The 21,024-nt window shown below is 37.8% G+C and overlaps 2 protein-coding genes across 2 annotated transcripts in view; one reads left to right on the top strand and one right to left on the bottom strand.

Annotated features, from left to right (window-relative positions):
• Positions 1 to 13,979, bottom strand: part of LOC125235774 (ecto-NOX disulfide-thiol exchanger 1-like) — a 28,059-nt gene extending 14,080 nt beyond the window's left edge. Inside the window, exons 1-5 of the mRNA XM_048142360.1 lie at positions 13,480 to 13,979; positions 13,011 to 13,262; positions 12,281 to 12,816; positions 11,436 to 11,582; positions 2,932 to 3,115 (exon numbers count right to left, since the gene is read on the bottom strand). Of these exons, the coding sequence (XP_047998317.1) occupies positions 2,932 to 3,115; positions 11,436 to 11,582; positions 12,281 to 12,816; positions 13,011 to 13,262; positions 13,480 to 13,834 (1,474 nt within the window). The 5' untranslated portion in view covers positions 13,835 to 13,979. The remainder of the gene's footprint in view (positions 1 to 2,931; positions 3,116 to 11,435; positions 11,583 to 12,280; positions 12,817 to 13,010; positions 13,263 to 13,479) is intronic.
• Positions 13,980 to 19,120: 5,141 nt separating this feature from the next.
• The window catches only part of LOC125235726 (E3 ubiquitin-protein ligase UBR1), an 82,717-nt gene continuing 80,813 nt past the window's right edge, over positions 19,121 to 21,024 (top strand). The window contains 1 exon segment of the mRNA XM_048142298.1: positions 19,121 to 19,494. The gene's annotated coding sequence lies outside the window, so the exon portion shown is untranslated.

Below are 21,024 nucleotides of genomic sequence, written 5' to 3' on the forward strand. Positions count from 1 at the left end.
TTAAGTTCAGAACAGTGACATTTATTTAGTTATGTTTGTTAAGCATATGTTTTGAAGTCAAAGTTTGTCAAGCTTCGATTTCTTATAATATAATCGGATTCATGAGGAATTGAGGAAACTCCTCAAACCTTAACGTTATACGTATATTCATTTGTGTTTCCATCTAATAATTAAAGCATTAAAAGCAGTTTTAAAAAATACTTACACATTTCTACATAATCCAACATTCGCAAGTAGCTTTCACCAGAACCCGAAAGGCGACGGTTTTTTTTTCTTAAAAATTATTTCATACACTTTGTATGGCGGTAACGGAATGGAAGGTCTAAAAATGCATGAAAATCTTGAGCCATTTTTTTTTTCTCCTACTAGGATCGAAAGACTTCTCGATTCTCAGTATGAATTACAAAAAGTTAGGTGGACAACTTGAAAAAATAGCCCATATACATTAAACTGATCTGAGTGTAAATTGATGAGGTTACTATACCTGAAGTGGTTTCACGAGTCTTCCAGGATTCCCTGGGTTCTGTGTCTTCTGATAATGCGGTGTCATTACTCCAATGATGGATCAGCAACTTCACTTATTGTTACATTAACGTTATATGCCAGATTAACGCATTCAGTGTTGTATGAAGTGCAAATAGGTATGTAGCGAAAAGCGCCAACGAACAGAGAGCTTGATTATAGAATTGCTAGCACTGAATATGTTAAAATAGTTGGACTTGGGTCACTTTCTTCAGTTGTTACCATAGAGGAATAAGTAAGGGAAGAGTTGTAACCCCATACATCAGCATTTACTGATGTATATCAGTAAATGCGAGTTATTTGTATAGGCATAGTCATAGTTAGGGTTGTAAATAGAAAAAAAACCGAATGTTTTTTTTTCAGAATTGTGAAAAAAAACATGAAAAAAAACCGAGCACCATGGTTTTTTTTCTAAATATGGTTTTTTTTTTCAGATCAACAAATAATACGACAATAACGGTTTTTCGTGAGTTGACGTGTTTCAATAACAATAACGTACTTTTTAATTCAATTAACATTCAGTATACAAACGTTTATTGGGGAATTCCCGATGCTGCGTGTAGCGTGGAGAGGCGGTGGTGTTGCCAACAGTAAATAGTGATAACTACCAACTACAGATTTCGTAAATGTTACTTTTATAAGACCAGTTAGACCAGAAATTAAAGTTGTTTGATTAAATTCGTTTAATAGTTAACATTATGTCTAAAAAACCGTATTAAAAGTATTAACTACTTTGCAAATTTTGAGATTTCGTACTTTAGAAAAAAAACATACTCCAGAAAAAAAAACTGTTTTTTTTCAAGCCAGAAAAAAAACCGTTTTTTTGCAACCCTAGTCATAGTGACATCTAGCGACAATCACGCGTCAACTAGCGTAAATTATCAGTACTGCTACTTGTAAATAGATGTCGCGACGAACGAAGAGTCGAATGCTCACCAATTTTTAGATAATATTACAATAGTATTAATCGGTATTCTGTTTTCAATTCCTTCTGCTTGTAATATAAGCTGTAAAGTGTTCTAATATTATTTTTTGGCAGACGAGACACTGTTGACACCTAGTATCGAGTAGTGGTACTGATAATTCACGCTACTTGACACGTGATCGACGTGTGATTGTCGCTAGATGTCACTATAACTATGCCTATACAAATAACTCGCATTTACTGATGTATGGAGTCCCTTCCCTTATTTATTCCTCTATGGTAGTTACAAACTTATAAATATTATAAAATGCCTGCTAAAAGCATAGTAGCTTCAACCTGTAGGAAAATGCTGCATCAGACGAATAGCATCCACTGATATATCGCGATATTGTATCGACGAATGCGGATCGATGAACACGTTTAATGGGGTGTGTAATGATTGTTATAACTTTTTTTTATATAGTAACATTTGATATAATAACATTTGGTATATATTTAATGGATATAATCACTCATTTGACATAACCATTGTTTGATATAACCACAAATATCTACTTTTATTTTGTATAATAATTATTTCGTATAACACTTATTTATAATAACCGTTTTATGGTATAACTATCTATTGGTATACGACTAGTATAATATAAATAACAAACAGTATAAATCGTTTCATGAATTAATTTTATTATTTTTGAAGGGATCACAGTTCTAACCTAACCTAACCTACTTTTCTGATAGCAGTACATATGTTTAAGGGTCACAGTTCTAATCTAACCTAACCTATTTTTCTGGTAGCAGCGCGTTGTGTGTAGGGGTCACAGTTCTAACCTAATCTACTTTCCCGGCAAATGATGGATCTAATTTATTGTAAAAAAAAAAATATTCTAACTGTGCTTTAGACAGAATTTGTGTTATACAATTTATTTATTATCGGAAATAAGTATTATACTCAAAGTATGTTATAATAAATGTTATTCGAAAAAATGAGCATTATTTTAAATAAGAATTATACAAATTGTTAGTATATTATTAGTTGTTATATGATTCAATAATTATATCAAATGATCGTTATTACGACTAAAATTATATCATGAAAAGTTATATCGATCGATACGCACCCCGTTTAATGCAATGCGTTCGATGCAGACCTGTACACGAACATTTGAGTAAAAAAAAAGTGGGCCAGAACTACAGATTACTGTGCTTCATCACTCCAGACGTAGCATTATTCCTCCCTTAAGTTCTGCCTTCAAGCATCCACTGCATCAGCAACTGCACCTAAAGGACAACCATGCTGGCTAAACTACAGAAAACTAGTAACTATAGTCCCAGCAACTCCGGTCACAGCAGAAATCGCCATTCTTCCTGATTATCCGCCTTTTCACAGCAGTCTGATGACCTGCAGGTGCTGAATTCTTCAAATATGTCTTTTGTCACTACAGAAAGTCAACGATCCTTATATAAAAAAGGTAAAAACTTACATTGCAGCAGTATATGCGCGAATTTCTCCTTCATAGTGAGCTTCATGTTCTGATATTCGTCGTCTAGAACCATTTTCTCGTTGAAGAGGCGGCGGATCTGGTTGTTGGAGGCTTGGATGAGCGAGTAGAAAGCGTTGGAGTTCTTCTTGTTGCATTCGCCGCGTTCCAGCCAGCCCACTAGAGTCTGTAAACATATAATTTATAAATATTTTACGTGAAACTAAGCATTTTTACTCACTTAAGAATGAAAGATAAGAATAATTTATTTATATAGAAAGAGATAGCTACACTTGTATCGCTTACAGTGACTTCCACACTAGGCACAGCCTGTATTGTGGAAGTACAGACGCTAGATGGGGGGGGGCTGGGGGGGGGGGGGGGGGGGGCTGAGAGATTATAGGGTCTCTCAATTCTCTCATGACATGCAAGAAACAAATAATTCATAAAATTCAGGACAGTAAAAATACATAACACTAGCAAAGCTGCTAAGGTAAGGCTAAGGTTACATAATACAATAAGTATTGAAAATACAAAAGTATGCAAAGATGGTAACTACGTGAATCTTTATAAAGCATGTGGTAACAAGTGAATTTAGTATGAAGATGCGCAAAGTAAAAAAAAAATAAAAAAAATAAAATAACTTTATTTAGCATTGTGTAGTACATATATGCTTACAGTTAATAGTAAACTTATAAATATCGTGATTTAACGGTTACATAAGTTATAATTATAACTTTATGGTAACTGGAATGAAACTTTGAGTAAGCGGCATCTGATCCCCGTACTAGTAAAAACTGTATCACGGTGGAACAGGATTCCCCTTGTCATTGTTTACATTATTCTTTAACTAATGTTAATTAATGTTATAGAAATACAAAGTACACTGATTTTACTGTTAAATTTGTGGGTAAATTAAAGTTAAATACAAAATAATAACAACTTAAAAGTAACGAAAGGCTCACGACGAGGCAGAAGGACGCATGTCACTAAGGAATAGTGATAACATACGACCCTCTGTCGCGGCGCGGCACGGCGGTGCAACTAACTAGTAAACAAGTAGTATATGCAAAGCTAGCCGATTAAACACGTTTAAAGATTAATTATAGTATTAACTTAATAATTATGATAAATTGCTATTGACTCATTCGATTAGGTAATTAAGAATATGTATGTAAGTTTGTTTCTTTCATAGTTTGTCTGTTTGTTTTATATATTCATGTGTGAGTGTGTGTGTGTGTATGTGTGTAGACAGGCATGGTTGTTTGATTATTTCTGTGTGTGTGTGTGTGTGGTGTGTGTGTGTGGGGGTGTGTGTGTGTGTGTGTGTGTGTGTGTGTGTGTGTGTGTGTGTGTGTGTGTGTGTGTGTGTGTGTGTGTGTGTGTGTGTGTGTGTGTGGTGTGTGTGTGTGTGTGTGTGTGTGTGTGTGTGTGTGTGTGTTTGTGTGTGTGTGTGTGTGTGTGTGTGTCTGGCCATTTTCACTTAGTAATTAGTTGCTCCGTGTTTTCATAATTCAGCGATTTCATGTATTTTTCCAACACTAATTTACATGAATGTGTTGTAAGTGGCCGTAAATTTATGTTTTTGTTTATTTTGTTGTAAATAGTTGGACCCAAAATAGTTATGAATCTCTTAGCAAACTTAGTTTTAGATTTAGGAATAGTGTATACAATGTCATTTCTTCTACGTGATGATGAGTAGTCTGGTTGATTTTTGTGTTGTTTCAGAAGCAAGTTTTTGATAAACAATTGCCTTACCGTTAGAACACAGATGTCCTTGTATAGAGATGTAGTCGAGTAAAGGAACTTTTTAAATAACATTACTTTTAATACCGCCCTTTGTGATCTCTCTAGTTTAAGCATAGTCGTTTTTGCTGCACCTCCCCAGATATTGATGCAATAGCATATGACGGATTGACACAGAGCATAATTAATATATTCATTCTAGATTTCAATGTATGGGCAAAACGGCAAAATTAATAATTAAACTTTATCGCTGCTGTGTTATACCCATACACGAGTACATTTAATTACACTACTCTCCCGTGTCCCCCGCACATGGCTACCCCCCCTCCCCCCTTGAAAAGTGTCCCGTTTTACAGATTTTCTCAATTTTCAGAAAAACTATACGAGCTAGGGCAAAATGGCCAAGGACTAAATTGTTTGTCAATAAATTCCCTACAAATAAGTAATAACGTTCATTTTAATACGAGTTATAATTTCCAAGCTATGGTGCATCAAAGTTGACTAAAAATGAATATCCAGCAAATAATCCCAATTTAAATACTTGCGCGCTAATTCCGTTTGGGATTTGCGACGTTGCCGTCATCGAGTATATGGTATAGAGTTATCAGTCAACAATTTCGAATGCAGCGCCATCTATTATTCAGTTACGACAACTTTTCATCTGACTTTACAGCCTAAAGGTAGAACGGTAGAAGTATAGAACTTAAAGCATGTGGACCCTTTAAACATAAAACACCACATATGATACAGATCTGTTGGTTCTTTTGCTGGGTCTTACTCCACTCTACTACACAAGAATATATTGTTGTTGAAAGGGGGCCAAGATAAAAAAGAAATTTTATAGCACCCGAAGCCTAATAGAAGGTGATGTGGTCAAGGATTGCAGGAAATCAATCCTCTTTCTGCATGCCGTAAGTGGATGCGATACCACTTCAGCGTTCTACGGCAATAGAAAAGTTCAGTCTATTCAGCTTGGTAAAAAGATCGACTTCCAAGAAATAATAAACATTTTCAATAATCCTGATGCCTCACATGTGCAAGTTGCAGAAGCAGCAGAAAGATATATTCTCGCCTTGTATGGGGCTAAGCAAACCGAAAAAAAACTATTAACGAGTTACGATACGTTCACTTCAACAAATACGTATGTTTAAATAACAATACGATAACATTAAGCAAAGTTACCACCTTCATCAGATGCAGCTTCTTTTTTAGAAATGGGCTTAGTCTTGGCCACTGCCTGCCTCTGCCTGTTCACTCTTGATTTGAAGGTGGCAACCTTATATGAGCTCGGAAATATAGCCGCCGGCTAGGAATTCCACTCCTTGGCAGTGCGCATAAGAAAAGAAGAATCAAAGCGCTTCGTGTAAATTCGCGGAATATCTACCAAGTAAGGATGGAGACCACCCGTGCGTCTAAGAGTCCGATGGTAGAATAGGGACGGTGGAATAGGCTAGTGTAGCTCTTGAGCACACTCCCCGAAGTGCAACCTGTAAAACACCGACAGACTGGCAACTTTCCGCCGATGGGCCAAAGACTGTAGCTTGGCCGTTAGCTTCTTGTCGCCAATCATCCTCCTGGCTCTGCGCTCCACTGAGTCTAAAGGAGCGAGTTGGTATTTGGCTGAGCCGTCCCACAGGTGGCTGCAATACTGGAGTATTGCAGCCTGTATGGATACAGGATCGGACTTGAGCTTTGTAGAGTGTTTGTAGAGCTTATCAGCATTCAGTGCGTACTTTTCATCAAGTTCAATTATAGCGAGGAAACACATTGAATCCAGAAAACTGGGGCTGGAAAAGAAACACTAACTTTTTGTCTCCCATATATACCACAAACTCACCAGCTCCACAGTCGATACTGAAAATAGTATCATGTAGCTGCAAAAAAGGCTGCGGAAAAAGATGTGGATGTGTCAAAGCTGGAGTGCGTTGTTCCGCTATGTGCAAACATTGCCAGGGCCTTATTGCTTCAACAAATCTTTAGAAGATAATGATGACGATATTGATGTTGCTTAGATAATTCTAAATAAATCCACCCTGTTTTGAGAGCACTCCCCTCACTGCCATAGTCAGTATAGGAATCCTTGGGCTCAATAGATCGAGACAGTATTTCACACCGGCCTTCAGGTCTATGAGGCGCAAGTTCGCCCACACATGGAGTACTGTTTTCATCTATGGGCAGAGCCACCTCAGTACCAGCTTCTCCCTCTGGACCGCATCCAACGACGAGTGACGCGAATTGTCAACTGCCAGCATATCTCTGATCGGCTTGACTCCTTGGCGCTGCGTAGAGATATAACCTCGCTCTGCATTTTCTATCGCATGTATAACGGGGAGTGATCCGAGAAATTGTTCGGATTAATCCCTACCGCTTCTTTCCGCCATCGCCCTACGCGACAACATTTCCATCTTCATCATTTAGATGGCTGGCAGTCCTCAACTGTGCGTTTCTCCAGAAACTTTCTGCCTCGCACAGCTAAACTGTGGAATGAATTGTCGCCTGCGGTATTTCCGGATCGATAAAGAAAAGAGCGTACACCTATCTTAAAGGTCGGCAACGCACCTCCAACCTCCACGGGTGGCAGTGATCGCTTACCATCAGGCAACCTGTCTGCTCGTTGGCCTCCTTTTCCATAAAAAATGCATATCTTGTGAAAAAATAAATATTATTGTTTCTTGGATATCAAATGTATTATTTCTGCTAAGCGCATATTTTTACTAAACTTTGGATGACCATAGCTTGGAAACTATAACTCGTATCAAAATAAATGTATATACTTAAGTGTAGGTAATTTAGTGGCAAATAATTCAGTCCTTGACCATTTTGACCTAACTCGCATAGTTTTCCTAAAAATTAAGAAAATCTGTAAAACGGGACACTATTCAAGGGGGGAGGGGGGGTAGCCGTGTGCGGGGGGGACGGGAGAGTAGTGTAATTACATGTACTCGTGTATGGGTATAACACAGCAGCGATAAAGTTTAATTATTAATTTTGCCGCAAAAAAATCTAGAATGAATATATTAAATAGATTGAGATTAATAGTCTCTTGTCACACACATGTCTTAATGTTTTGAAAATATAGATCATTTTTCGTACTCTGTTAGTAAGTCCGCTAATATGTTCTTGCCAGCGAAGGTTTTTATCTACCTGCAGACCTAGATACCTTATTGAAGTAGTTTCGGCAATGACATGGCAGCTACAGCTTGTATTACTATCACAGTTTTTGGGCCTTAATGGATATTACATCCTTTGCAGGCCGATGTTTGTCAATTATACTGAAATTTATGAGCTTAGTTTTAGTTAAGTTCAGTGTGAGTAAGTTTTCATTTAGCCAATTTGTAACCAAATTGAAACCCATTTGAGCAATATTATTAACTTCTGGCCAGGAATCTCCGTGGAACAATATTGCAGTGTCATCAGCAAAGGATATTATTTGTGCGTTAGTGAGTGTAAGCCTACAGAGATCGTCTATATACACGAGAAATAGGGTAGGCCCTAAGACGCTGCCCTGAGGCACACCATAGCTAATAGGTTCATCTGTACTATATCGATCTCCCACTCTTACTGCCTGAGTCCGATCGGTCAAGTAGTCTTGGAAAAGCTTTAGTGGTAAGCCGCGTATACCTTTATTTTCTAGCTTTTTGATTAGTAGTGGGACAGAGACAGTATCGAAGGCCTTTTTTAGGTCTAGAAATATGCCCGTTGCCTTTTTATTGTTGTCAAGCTTGTCTACAAGAAACGATGTTAGTTGTTGTACTGCATCAGCAGTGGACTTACGCTCTCTAAAGCCATGCTGGTTCGCACTTAATAGATCATTATTTTCAAGGTAGTTTTTTAATCTTTTGTTAATGATTTTTTCCAAAATTTTTGCCAGTGTGGGCAATAGAGAGATGGGCCTGTAGTTTTCGATGCTGTCTCTGTCTCCAGACTTGAAAATAGGCACAATTATTGACTTTTTCAAGGCCTTTGGAAAGTTACCTGTCTCCAAGCAAAGGTTACATATAATTTTTATGGGAAGGGCAAGACTATTAAGTGACATTTTGAGAAAGTAGGAAGATATTCCATCCCATCCAGAAGAGTGAGTATTTTTTAGTGATAAGATTGTAGCCTTTACTTCTAGCTCGTCAGTTGGTAGTAATATCATTGAATTTAACGGCGTAGGACACACAGGTAATGTTTTGATACGATTAGGCTCAGACAGTCGAGTCCCAGTTATAATATTAGTTGCTAATTCTTTGCCAATGTTGGTAAAATAACTATTAGCATAATTTAATGATTGTTGTGGCGAAGATTTTAAAGCTAAAAGGTGCATATCATTACTGTCAGGCCCATTGAAATTACAAATATTCTTAATAATAGCCCACTGCTTTTTTACATTTCTACTGTGTTCTTTAATTGAGGATCTCTGGTACGCTCGTTTTAGGTTTTGTAGCAAACGATTACACGTATTTCTGTACCTTTTATAAGTAATTCTATTTATACAATTGTCTGGATCCTTTTTAAGACGTTGGTGGAGTTTATCTCTATTTCTTAAACAGCGGATAACGCCTGGTGTTATCCACGGTTTAACATTGCGTTTCCGGTGAGAAATCTTGATTAATTTTGTATGTTTCAGTAGTGTTGTATTAATAAGGTGTAGAAACATATTAGTAACAACATTAACGTCGGTACCGCTTAGCATTTCAGCCCAATTAACTAGCTCCAATTCTGCTATTGCTGAGGCGTAGTCAACTTGTTTGTGTGTTTTTGGTGTATCCGATTTATCTATGTGTGCTTTTGAAAGTGATATCATAACAGGCGAGTGATCAGTAGTTGAGGATTCGCAGACTATTGTAGTGCTTTTTAATTTGGTTTTAACCATACAATGATCCAAGCAGTTGCAACCTCTGGTGGGAAGTTTATGAGAAGGTAAGAGTCCGTGTGACGCGAGCATATCCAGATAGTCGGGTGATCTATTGTCTTGTGTATTCTCAATTACATTTATGTTAATGTCGCCTATAACAATGATATTTTGGTATTGGTTTAGTGTTTGCAATAAAGAATCAAGAGACTTAGTAAAGTTATCAGTTTGTCTAAAGGACGGAGGCCTATAAATAGAAATAATAGCAAATTTTTTACCTATTGTTGTCACAAGGCAATTTGCATCCTGGATTGTGTCTGGTTCGGTTGTTTTAGACAACATGTCAGTCCTCACATAAACTACCACGCCGTCATTTTGATTGAATAAACGTTTAGTAGAAAAAGCTTTATACTCAGGTAAGGATGGTAAACAAGTGTCATCGCTCAGCCAACATTCAGTTAAAATGAGTGCATCAAAATAAATGTCTAATCGTGTTAGTAGAACCTGAAGATTATCAAAATTATGATTTATGCTTCTTATATTCAGAGTCATGATTTTTAGCTGATTTAAGGAATTAATGAAAACATTTTTGCAACGCTCTGGTTGATCCACTGCCACCGATTTACCGATATTGATACTCTGATCAATATCAGACGATAACAAAATTAAGTCTGTCGTGTTTACGTTTATATAGAGTGACTACGTAATCTTTGGTCGGTGGAGTGAATAGAGTGCTGCTTAGGAACATATTACAAGTTAAATGGCGTGCATGAGTATGTGTGTGTGTTGTGTGTGTGTGTGTTTTGTGGAAAGTGTTGATGAAAGAGTCAATAGAATACAAAATAAACTTACAAGGTAACATATTATATAGTCATTGGGACAGAGTAGATGCCTTAAGTTCTTCGATCTGCTGCTCCGATTTGATCAAGACTGGTGGGGATGCATCCGTTTGTTTGACAAACACGTTTCCTCGCCGGGTCCAGCAGTGTTTAAAGTTATGATTTTTACGAAGATCACGTGCAAGGTAATGAAGCTTTCGGGCTCGCGTAGTTAGGGATTCCGATACAAAAACTAGCTGCTTTTCTCCTTCTATATTTAGATTCAAAGTATTAAATTTGTCATCTTGATGCAATTTATTGTATTCTTTTACTGCTTGAAGCAAGGTAGTGCTTTGCTGCACTGTCTGAAATTCAGCGATTATTTGTTTTTGACGTGTAGTCTTTAACCGCCTAACATTCTTGAGGTTATTCGGAGAGAAAGGAATTCCCAATGAGTTGTGCATAACAGCTATTAAATCACTCAGATTTTCATTTCCTTCTTCCGGAATGTTCCTTATTTCTATGTTTGTGGCGTTTTGTGCTCTGTGTAGGGCTTCAACTTGTTCTTCAAGGTTGTTTATTTTTATCATTGCATTATCATGTTCAGTAGACATTTTCTCATACTTTTCGTTCAGTTTGTTGTACAGCAGAGTCGTATTTTCCAGAATTTTCTCAATATTGCTGTTGGTTTTGATGATTTCTTTATTTTGTGCCTTCAAATCATCAATTGCTGCATATAACTTTGTATTTTGAGTCTCACTGTCGGCTTTAAAGTCATTTATCATTTGACGTATATCCGACTGGAGTGACGTCATATCGTCGAAGTCCAAGCGGTTTTTCCTTTTTCTAATATTTACATTGGACGTATCCGTGATGCCTGGTAAGTCAGGGTTCGACATTGATTTAATGTCAGTTTGTGTTCCCATTTGTTCTGAAATTCTTGCATATACTACAATTCGTATGCAAGCAGTTACCTGTTGCTTATCAGTTGTGGAAACCGAGTATCACTAATTGAGTACTATATTGTCACTTAGATAGGGTTGATATTAGTTTGCACAGTATTCAATTAACTATATTACTCATTACTAATCTAGCTATGTACTTACAGGTGCTGCTTCAGCGAACTGGTCATCACTTTTGACCTTCTCGGTAATGGTCTGGAGAGAGGCAGGCGTGAGTGGCTCGATGCGCGGCGGCGTCGCATCGCGTTTGCCGCGCTTGTTTCTCTCAAACTCTGCATAGTCGTCACGGTTCTGTAAAAAAAAATAATCATGAGACTTGAGAAAAATTCACTTCTATAATTTTTAGGGGTGCATACCCTAAGGTGCCAAAGCAACCTTTATGATGCTTAATCAAGACTTTTTTTAACTACTTTCTATCTTCAAAAAATTATTTTGGTAAAAAAACTACAAACCATCAAGAGATAAAAAAACAGTGTATAAGCAAGAACGATATAATACCAAGGACAGTCAAAGCCCATACAAAAAAAGCGTACCCCTGAAATGTATGGGCCTTTTAAGCTTAAAACTTGGAAGTGGCCAAAATGATATATTCCAGAAATAGTTATGCGTGTTTTTTATATATTTTTAAGAACAAATGACATGCTTCTTTATTTTAATATCATAATATCACATCAATACACATTTTGAAAAACATAATTTTGTAGGCATCATCAGTATAGTTATGGCAGTCTTCAATAGGTGGCGTTAAAAATTGAAGTACAATTTTAGTATGAAGATTGCAAATCCATACTCATCTTATAAATGGGAAAGTGTGTGTACCTATTTGTCCATCTTTGACGGCAAAACGGAGTGACGAATTGACGTGATTTTTTAAGTGGAGATAGTTGAAGGGATGGACATAGGATATTTTTGTCTCTTTCTAACGCGAGCGAAGCCGCGGGCAAAAGCTAGTCCTATATAAAATAATCCTTGAAGTTATTAATTCTTACCAGAGCAAAGTCCACGAAGATAGTAGTGGCCTCACTGTCGCCCTGGTTGTGATACTTGAATCTGAATCCAGAGATGCTGAACGAAGCCTCCACGCTTTCCTGCTTCTCAAATCTGATGTGACACACCCCCTGTCTGTGCAACTTGATGTCCGTAATGTTTCCAAACCGTTGGAATATCTCTTGAAGAATATCTTCCTTCACACTGTTAGGTAAGCCTCCAACGAAGATTGTGCGGCAGCCTGGTGGCCGCTCTCTGCGGTTTGGTAAGGAAGCTCCAGGGATCGGAGTTAAGAGGACAACAGAGCTGCAATAGATTGGCTGGTTAGGGGGATGCATCATTGGCATCATTTGTTGGTTCATCATGAACATGTTCTGGTCCATCATTGGGTTCATCTGCATCATTCCCGGCATCATGCCAGGCATGTTTTGCATGTTGGCTATGGTAGGCATGTTGGGATGAGGCATGCCAGCCATTGGCTGCATTTCCATCTGGCCAGGCTGCTGCATCATACCAAATGGCATCATGCCACTAGGACCTGTATCAAATGATAGCTTGTTTTTATTCTTAGATAAACAATTGGACAAAGAACTCTAGTTACAATACAAATTGACAAAGATTGATCAAAAATTAATGAAAATCAACAAAATTAATCTATTCTTGCCAAACAGCTACAGACAGACAAATAGAGTCAAACTTAAACACCCCGACAAAATTAATGAGCTATTATACCTGGCATCATCATAGCTCCAGGCAGCATATTCCCAGGGGCCTTATCAGGTACCTTGTCACCACTGTCAAATCTTGACCTCCTTTCCGGACGATCATGTCTCCTATCTGGCCGGTTGTCTGGACGTTCATTGCGGTTCCTGTCATTGGCCCGGTCAGCCATCCTTTTATTGCCCGGCCGGGCATTTCTATCATGGTGCTCTCTTGGACGGTCATCCCTGCTACGGTCAGGCCTGCCAGGACGGGGGCGCTGATCTGTAAAGAAAATTAATTTAGACATATTGAGTATGCCAAATGCTCTGCCAAAAAGTACAAGGTCAATTAGCAACAGTGTAAATCAGCTTATCTTGTAATTGTTGATTGAAAGAAATTTACATATATTGCAATTACGTGAGTTAAATAGAGATAGCAGCACTTTAAAATGTATCAATAACAATAACCACGAAATACGTGGTGTTTTAAATCTATGTACCTCTGTCCCGATCCCGATTGTTCCTAGAGTCCCTCCTGTTTCCTGATCCTCCCTCATTGCCAGGTCTGGATGATCCCGGGGCAGGCGTATCGTCCTCAATCACCTGCACCTCGCTAGACTCTACACTCGGGTCCTGAACGTCTTGCTGAGAGGCACTCTGCATACCTTCAGGCAGCATAGGTCCAATTTGAGGCCCAGGCGGCATCCCACCCATGTTATTAGGCATATCCATCATGTTTTGCAACATGGGTGGAGGTAACAATGGCGGATGTGGATGCATTTGCATCATTGGATTCATTGGAGGACCCATCATGTTAGGCGGCATTGGGAACTGCTCATGCCCCCATTGATTCATTTTTAAAGGTTTTTTGTCAAATTAGTCAATGCGCAAAAGTAAATACTCCAAAACTACTACACAACTTATTTGAAAACCAAGTTAAATGCAGCACAACAAAGACTTCTTTTGCAACGTAGTACTCGACTCAGACAGAATACTCTGACATTAGTGACGTTTGACAAGGAATAGACAAATTAGACAACAGACAATGCAGCAAAGAACATAGACATAAAGCTGGACTACAAGATCAGAAATCGTGGTCATCTTTTTCTAGTTTTTCTGTCACTGTCACTCTTACTACGTCTTCTTTGGAGTAAAAAAGAAACGTCTCGACACTCAGGTGAAATTATAAAAAATAAGTATTTCAATTGGCTCTAAACCTTCCCCCTCCACCCTCAGGTCGGTGTCAACCGGCGGTGGGATCCTCATTATTTTTTCGTGCACGGCAACAGACGCACGCGTCCACTGCACTATCTTTTGATACTAAGTTTATCTTGGTTGTTGGCAATGCCAAAGCGTAAAACGCACTAACCAAGAAAAACAGTGGACTAGTATTTTTATCATCATCTACGGATGATCACACAACGCGTACTTTTAACAAGACGCGAGCCTGGGAGTTGACCGTGAGTCAACACGAAGGCAGCCGGGGGTTGACCGTGAGTCAACACGAAGGCATAACTCATGTAAGACATGGTGATTCTATTACGAACACATGTTGATATGAACATTAGTTACTGAATGTTATCCGCGAGATAACACTAAGTAAGACGCGCATTCGCGCATATGGGTGAAATCTACACTGAGAGAAATTTGCATTGTGAATTTAACAAGTTCGACTTGTTGCGGTTTATCCGTTTGAATCAGCCAAACGTATGTTTAAAACAATATGTGTCAGGTTGTTTTTATAAAATCGACTTGTTGATTCAAATGACAAGTAGCTTGTTGTCTGAACCAAAAAGCACGTAGGTGCTATTTTAACCAAAAAATTTGTTGAACGAACATGAAACTGGTTGTATTTTCTCTCAGTGTACCCACAATTTTAGTACTATTTTTATTTTAGTTTTTATAAAACTAAATTATGGCTTGGTTTTTGTTCTGTTCAGAAAGCATCGTTGCTTTCTCGAACAAGAAGTCACGGAGACCGAAATGGTACATTCCGGACAACCAACTCGATTACCAGGACTCGAATTCTCCATACATCGAGAATGTTCCGGAGATCTTACCTGAAGACGCAACACCCTGCGGGTACGGCGCCAGGCTCAACTCCTGAAAATTCGGCTCCAAAAGTACCTGATTTGGACCCAGACCTGGTTACCGTGTTTAGGTGAGGCTATATACCGAACATACACCCATACTTGGGGAAAAATTCACGGTAACTTAGCCTCCCCTTGGCTATCATTAGTCCGCAAGGGTTTACCAAATTGTACGCATTTAGATGCTTCATGCAGAAATTTCTGCGGCCATTACAGCCATGCTGTTTGTGGCAGCTGCCAGTTGGGTGTAGGCATTACAGCCATAAACCGAGCTATTACTGTTCTATTGACGTCTGATGATATATAAGATCACTGCTATCAAGCTGTTAAGCGACAGTTGTCGCATCTTATCAGACTTGCATTATTGCAAAACCCAAGCACGTACAAGGCTTGTCACACGCAGGTTATAAAAACCCTTCTTGACCATAATTCAAGATGCGGGCGATTTACTCTATGGAAGTAAACTCCCGGAAAACATAAAAGCCTCAAAAGTAATTGAGAAACAATGGCTACAGATAAAAAAGTCTGTATATTCGGGAAAGAGCAACACGGCTCCATTAACTTCGACAACAACGTCGGCGCGCAACCAATACCAGTTTCAGGGAAACGGGTCAGGCCCTCCTCGTTACCAGTCGAAAACGGCGGGGGGGGGGGGGGGGGGGGGGGGGGGGGGGGGGGGGGGGCAGAGAAAGGACAGCAGTCAACCAACCCCGAACCCTCCAGCTAGACCAGCGGGCCAGGGCAAGCCCCGTGCCACTCCTCAACAAAGAGTCAGTTACCTCACGCTGGTAAAATAAAATATTTTTTATGATTGCTGGTCAAAAATAACATCAAATGAAGTTATTTTAGATTCGCTTAAAAACGGTTGCTCTGTAACTTTTGAACGTCCGGTTTTTCAAGACGTTGTACCCCAAAAATAAATTGGAGTAGTGGAAAAGCCGTTATGGAGGTACGTCCAAAATTTAATTCAGCTGGATGCAGTTGTCCCTTGCATCCCACAGCATGACCAGTTTATTTCGAGAACGTTTTTGTCACAAAAATCTATGACACCAAACGTTTTATTCCAAATCTCGAAAAGCTGAACAAATTTATTCCTAGAGAACATTTCAAAATGGAAAACCACAGACCAACTGTTAAGCTTATACTTACCAACAGGTAGCTTCATGGCTACAGTTGATTTGAAGGAAGCTTACCCACTGATTCTTATTGCGAGACATTGCCGCAAATATCTGAGCGTCCATTTTGAAGATGAAAACCCTAGTTTATTAACTTAAATGAATTTACGGCTTTGTCTTATGGTCTTTTTTAGCGCGGTATTTTATGTGTCGGGTACTCTTATGTAGAGTGTTTACGAAACGTAAACGTTAACCTACTAGAATGCTTGTGCTTTGTCATAAACTATACTAATAGGACATTAAAACCGCGACAGGTTTGTCGAGACTTAGGTTTTATGTTCAAACTCAGTCGATTTTTTTTACCTACGGGAAAAACGAAAGAAAATCAACGTGATGGTTAGAAAATCTCTGTCACTACACTCTTGTTCCGTTAGAGAATTATCTCAACTGATCGGAGTACTTATTGACGCATGCCCTGCAGCTAAATTTGGGTGGCTATATACTAAAATTCTAGAACGCCAAAAATTTCTAGCTTTGCAACGCGACCCAAACTATAGTAAGAAAATTAAATTACCGAAACTAATATTAAATGATCCGAACTGGGGGATGAATATTATATTCTCTTGCACACGGAGCGTCGAGATCCGAGGAAAAAGCTTTCCACATAAACCATTTGGAAATGTTAGCAGTATGTTTACCTCTTAATATTTCTCTAATGACCGTCGTTGTGACTGTTTTATATTAATTCGTATAGACAATACGAAAGCTATAACTGATATAAGCGATGAAAATCGCATGGGCAGCGTTCAATTTCGAAATTTGAACGACCCTTTCAAACGGATTTGACAGTGGTGCGAAGAAGCGAAACCTTTGGTTTTTTTGCATCGTATATAAATATTAAATATACGAAAGACATTATAGAAGTAGACCGGGTATCATGAAATGTGAATCTCGATACTGAATGGGAACTATCTCATGAAGCGTTTATACAACGCATAATGTATACTGCTGGTGAGCCTGATGTTGATCTTTTCTCTTCTCGCTCCAATGTCAAATGTACACTTACTTATCATGGTGGAAATACCCAGATGCATCAGCTGTAGATGCTTTTACACTAGACTTTTATAGTTTCCCTCCATTGCCGATCATTTTAAAATCTTTAAAAAAGATAATTTATGACAAAGTAACAGGAAGTTTAGCTTCCCCGTCTGGCAATCCCAAGCGTAGTTTCCTTTGTTAATGTCACTAGTAAAATCCGATATTATTTACATGAGCCCCGAAGAACATAAGGTCTGTTCTGATCACAGCACCAGGAATCCGTTCCACGAGCGCCTTTTCCTGGGTGCAGCGGTGCTCTCCGGTAAAGGTTATCTGAGGAAACTTCATGTGATCGCATCTATTTCTCAAAATACCATTCAGCAATATAACGTTTCGTTTAAACGTGATTTAAACTATGGTGGACATTTTGATCACAGCAGGATCGTCATATTATGGATCCATAAACAATCATAAGGTCAGCATTATCCCTGTTTCTCAGGACCAAAAAAAAAAAAAAACAGAACATGTTAAACGTTTGTTAAAACGCATATTTAAAATGAGACCTAATTTTCCAAAATATACTTACTCACTCTTGGGATCCAAAAATAGTATTGGATTACATTGATGAATGGTATCCAAATACGACTATATCTTTAGAGCAGATTACCTAGGTACTAAAAAGCTTGTCGTATTATTGGCATTATGCACTGCCCATCGCGTGCCAACATTCTTACTGATTAAATGAGTGAATATACACTACCCAAATGGGGTAAAAATTATCGTGTCAGATATAACCATCTGCCCCGACATACTTATACTGTTCCTTTCGTACCTTAAAGAAACGTGTCGCGCGACTTCGGTCCTTCGCGAGTATCTCACTCTAACAAGCGATAAAAGGCCTCCGAACTCAGAACACTTCTTATTAACTGCGAAGCGCCCTCACAGGGACGCCATGGCACAGTCAATAAGCAGGTGGATAAAACAAGTACTAGCGGAGATCGGGATGGACGTGGCAACATTTAGTGCACACAGGCACTCGCCATACTACCACGTCTACTGCCGTTTCGGCATGGGTCAATGTTTGACATTATCAGAAAAACTGCGGGTTGGACCTCAACCTCGCAAATATTTCCTAAATTCTGCCATCGTCAAATAGTTGACGAAGACCTATTTGCAAGATCAGTTTGCTATAATTAATTATGAACTGTGTTACTGAATAAGACTGATCTTGTGTATAAATTACATAATTATGTAATTGCTAGTTGTTTAGTAATAATTATGTAACAAAATTTAATGATAAATATTTAATTTTGTTTTCACAATTGGCATCCGCAAAACTTTGTCTCTAAACAACTACAATAATGTAAACTTAATAATTATATCGAACAATGAAGCGAGGAAATATAATATATGATCAAACGAGCTTCGCAAGCGAAGTTCGATCGATATTATATGACTCTTCATTGGAAGATATAATTACCCTCCCTCCCGATACACCCAGATTCCAAAGTTTTGCTTAGAATAATCTCTGAAAATAATGAGGATCCCACCGCCGGTTGACACCGACCTGAGGGTGGAGGGGGAAGGTTTAGAGCCAATTGAAATACTTATTTTTTATAAATCTCTAAAATAAGCGTGCAATATGTTGCCAGTAGATTAAATAAACTACAATAATGTAAACTTAATAATTATATCTTCCAATGAAGCGAGTCATATAATATCGATCGAACTTCGCTTGCGAAGCTCGTTTGATCATATATAAATGGCTTATTTGGAAAGCTTGGCATTATACTTGGCGTGAGGATGTGTTGTTAAATTTAACAGTTATAGAGCCCTTTAAAAATAATAAGAAAAAAACAGACGTTTACATTTTAGTCTATGGTCTGTACTCTGTAGTCGTCCGATGAGTTTATTATATTTTTGTTATATTCCCTGAATAAATATTCTCAAATTGGACAACTTTCAAAACAATAGGCAGTATATTCTAAATTTATATTGCTTATTTATTTTACCACTATTTTTTTGTGAACCTTTTAACCAATTATTGACTAAATGTGAAAATTGTATTGTGTGGTAAATGTCAAAATTTCAGTCAGTGAAATCGTGCTAATCATCGAGATTCGAGATCATAGTTGAAAATTCGTGATGTACTTATATTTGAAAACATATGGTAATAGTGAACAGAGTGTTATATTCAGCGGTTTCTCTTAATTGGGCAGTTGGCTGCAGATCGAGGAGTGCAAGTGGATGAAACAATTTTGAGAAAGTGAAGGTGAGACATATTTTCTTTTGTTGTGGTTCCAAATGAATTATATCCAGTCGCGCGTGTAATCGGCGGTGATATCTAATTATTTATTTTCTTTAGATAAACCTAAAGTTTTCACTCTTGACGGTATTTTACGATGGCAGTTTTACGATTACGGAACATTTATAGCCTTTCAGCTTCTTGAATAGAACTGGAATTATCTAGATATTTTTAGAATAAGTACCCGAAGATATTAATGAGTTCACGTAAGTAACAACTGACACTTGCTACATAGTTTTTTATAGACATATAATACAAAATGTTGAGCGCTTTGCAACTTGTGCTAAATTTGACTCACAATATGTAGCCACTGATCTTTCAACTTAATGCTTATAATGCTATAGATGTTGATGAAATACTTTTATAATATCCTATGTTTATATTACAACAGATGATCACATTTTTGACTCACAAAGCCTGTCCCTCAAGCCAAACCTATACAAAAAATTTGATGTTTTTTTTTCATGCTACAACAATATAAAAGTAATCATATATTATATATTTCTATAAATGGTATATGATTCATTTTTTGTCTTACAGTAGTTTTTAAACTCACTGGGTATGGTCACAGGTATCTCCTCTTTATAACCTAACAATGCCCAAATTTTCAAAATTAATCATCAGCATTTAGGTTAGAAAATACTTTAACATCCAATTACTAAACACTACCTATCGATATTTATATTGAATGCAGAGTCATATAAACTAGTAAGAACTAAAACAATAACATGAAAACATACCATACTAGGTATATTATGTGTCTTTATCCCTGTCATGTAAATGAACAAATGATGAATGTTTTGAGAAAATACCCCCTCCCAACTAACAGTCGTTCATATGCGCATTGTAATATGCCTACTTGAAAAATAAATATTTCATTTTCATAACAGTCCAATTTTTGTTGTGTTGCTAAACTGTACTGTTGCTGTACATTTGACCACTCAAAGTAGAGACCTCCATAAACTGACAAATTTACTTACTTAAAGGCATCTTAAACTCATTATATTGATTACTGTTATAAACTACTGCCAACCTGTCACTGCAATGTCACAGTTTCGTTTTCTTTCAACCCCTTATATGCCAAGAGTGGCACTGAAGCTTTAGTAGTTTCATGTGTTCTGCCTACCCCTTTATGGGATACATGCGTGATTGTATGTATGTATGTTACAAAATAATGCAAGAAAAAGCTGGAAGTAAATACTACAGGTCAACTCACAACATTAATGATCAATATTATGCCAATATACATAAAAATGTTGAAATCCTTCCAGCCACCATATATGTACAAAATAACACTTTGTAACATGATGACCCTGCTTTGCAACTTCCTGTCTCAGACATACACAATTGCTTGGCACAAAAGACCATTAGTGCCAAACCTGTTATGGAAAATTGGTGTTTATTTTATCTACATTGCAAATTTAGTAAAAGCTTTCATCAAAAATATATTTCCCGCTTTGACTCATCTAAATATATAAATAAAAGAATAAATTGACT

The sequence above is a fragment of the Leguminivora glycinivorella genome, chromosome 18, assembly GCF_023078275.1.
Source record: "Leguminivora glycinivorella isolate SPB_JAAS2020 chromosome 18, LegGlyc_1.1, whole genome shotgun sequence".
NCBI classification, from domain to species: Eukaryota; Metazoa; Arthropoda; class Insecta; order Lepidoptera; family Tortricidae; genus Leguminivora; species Leguminivora glycinivorella.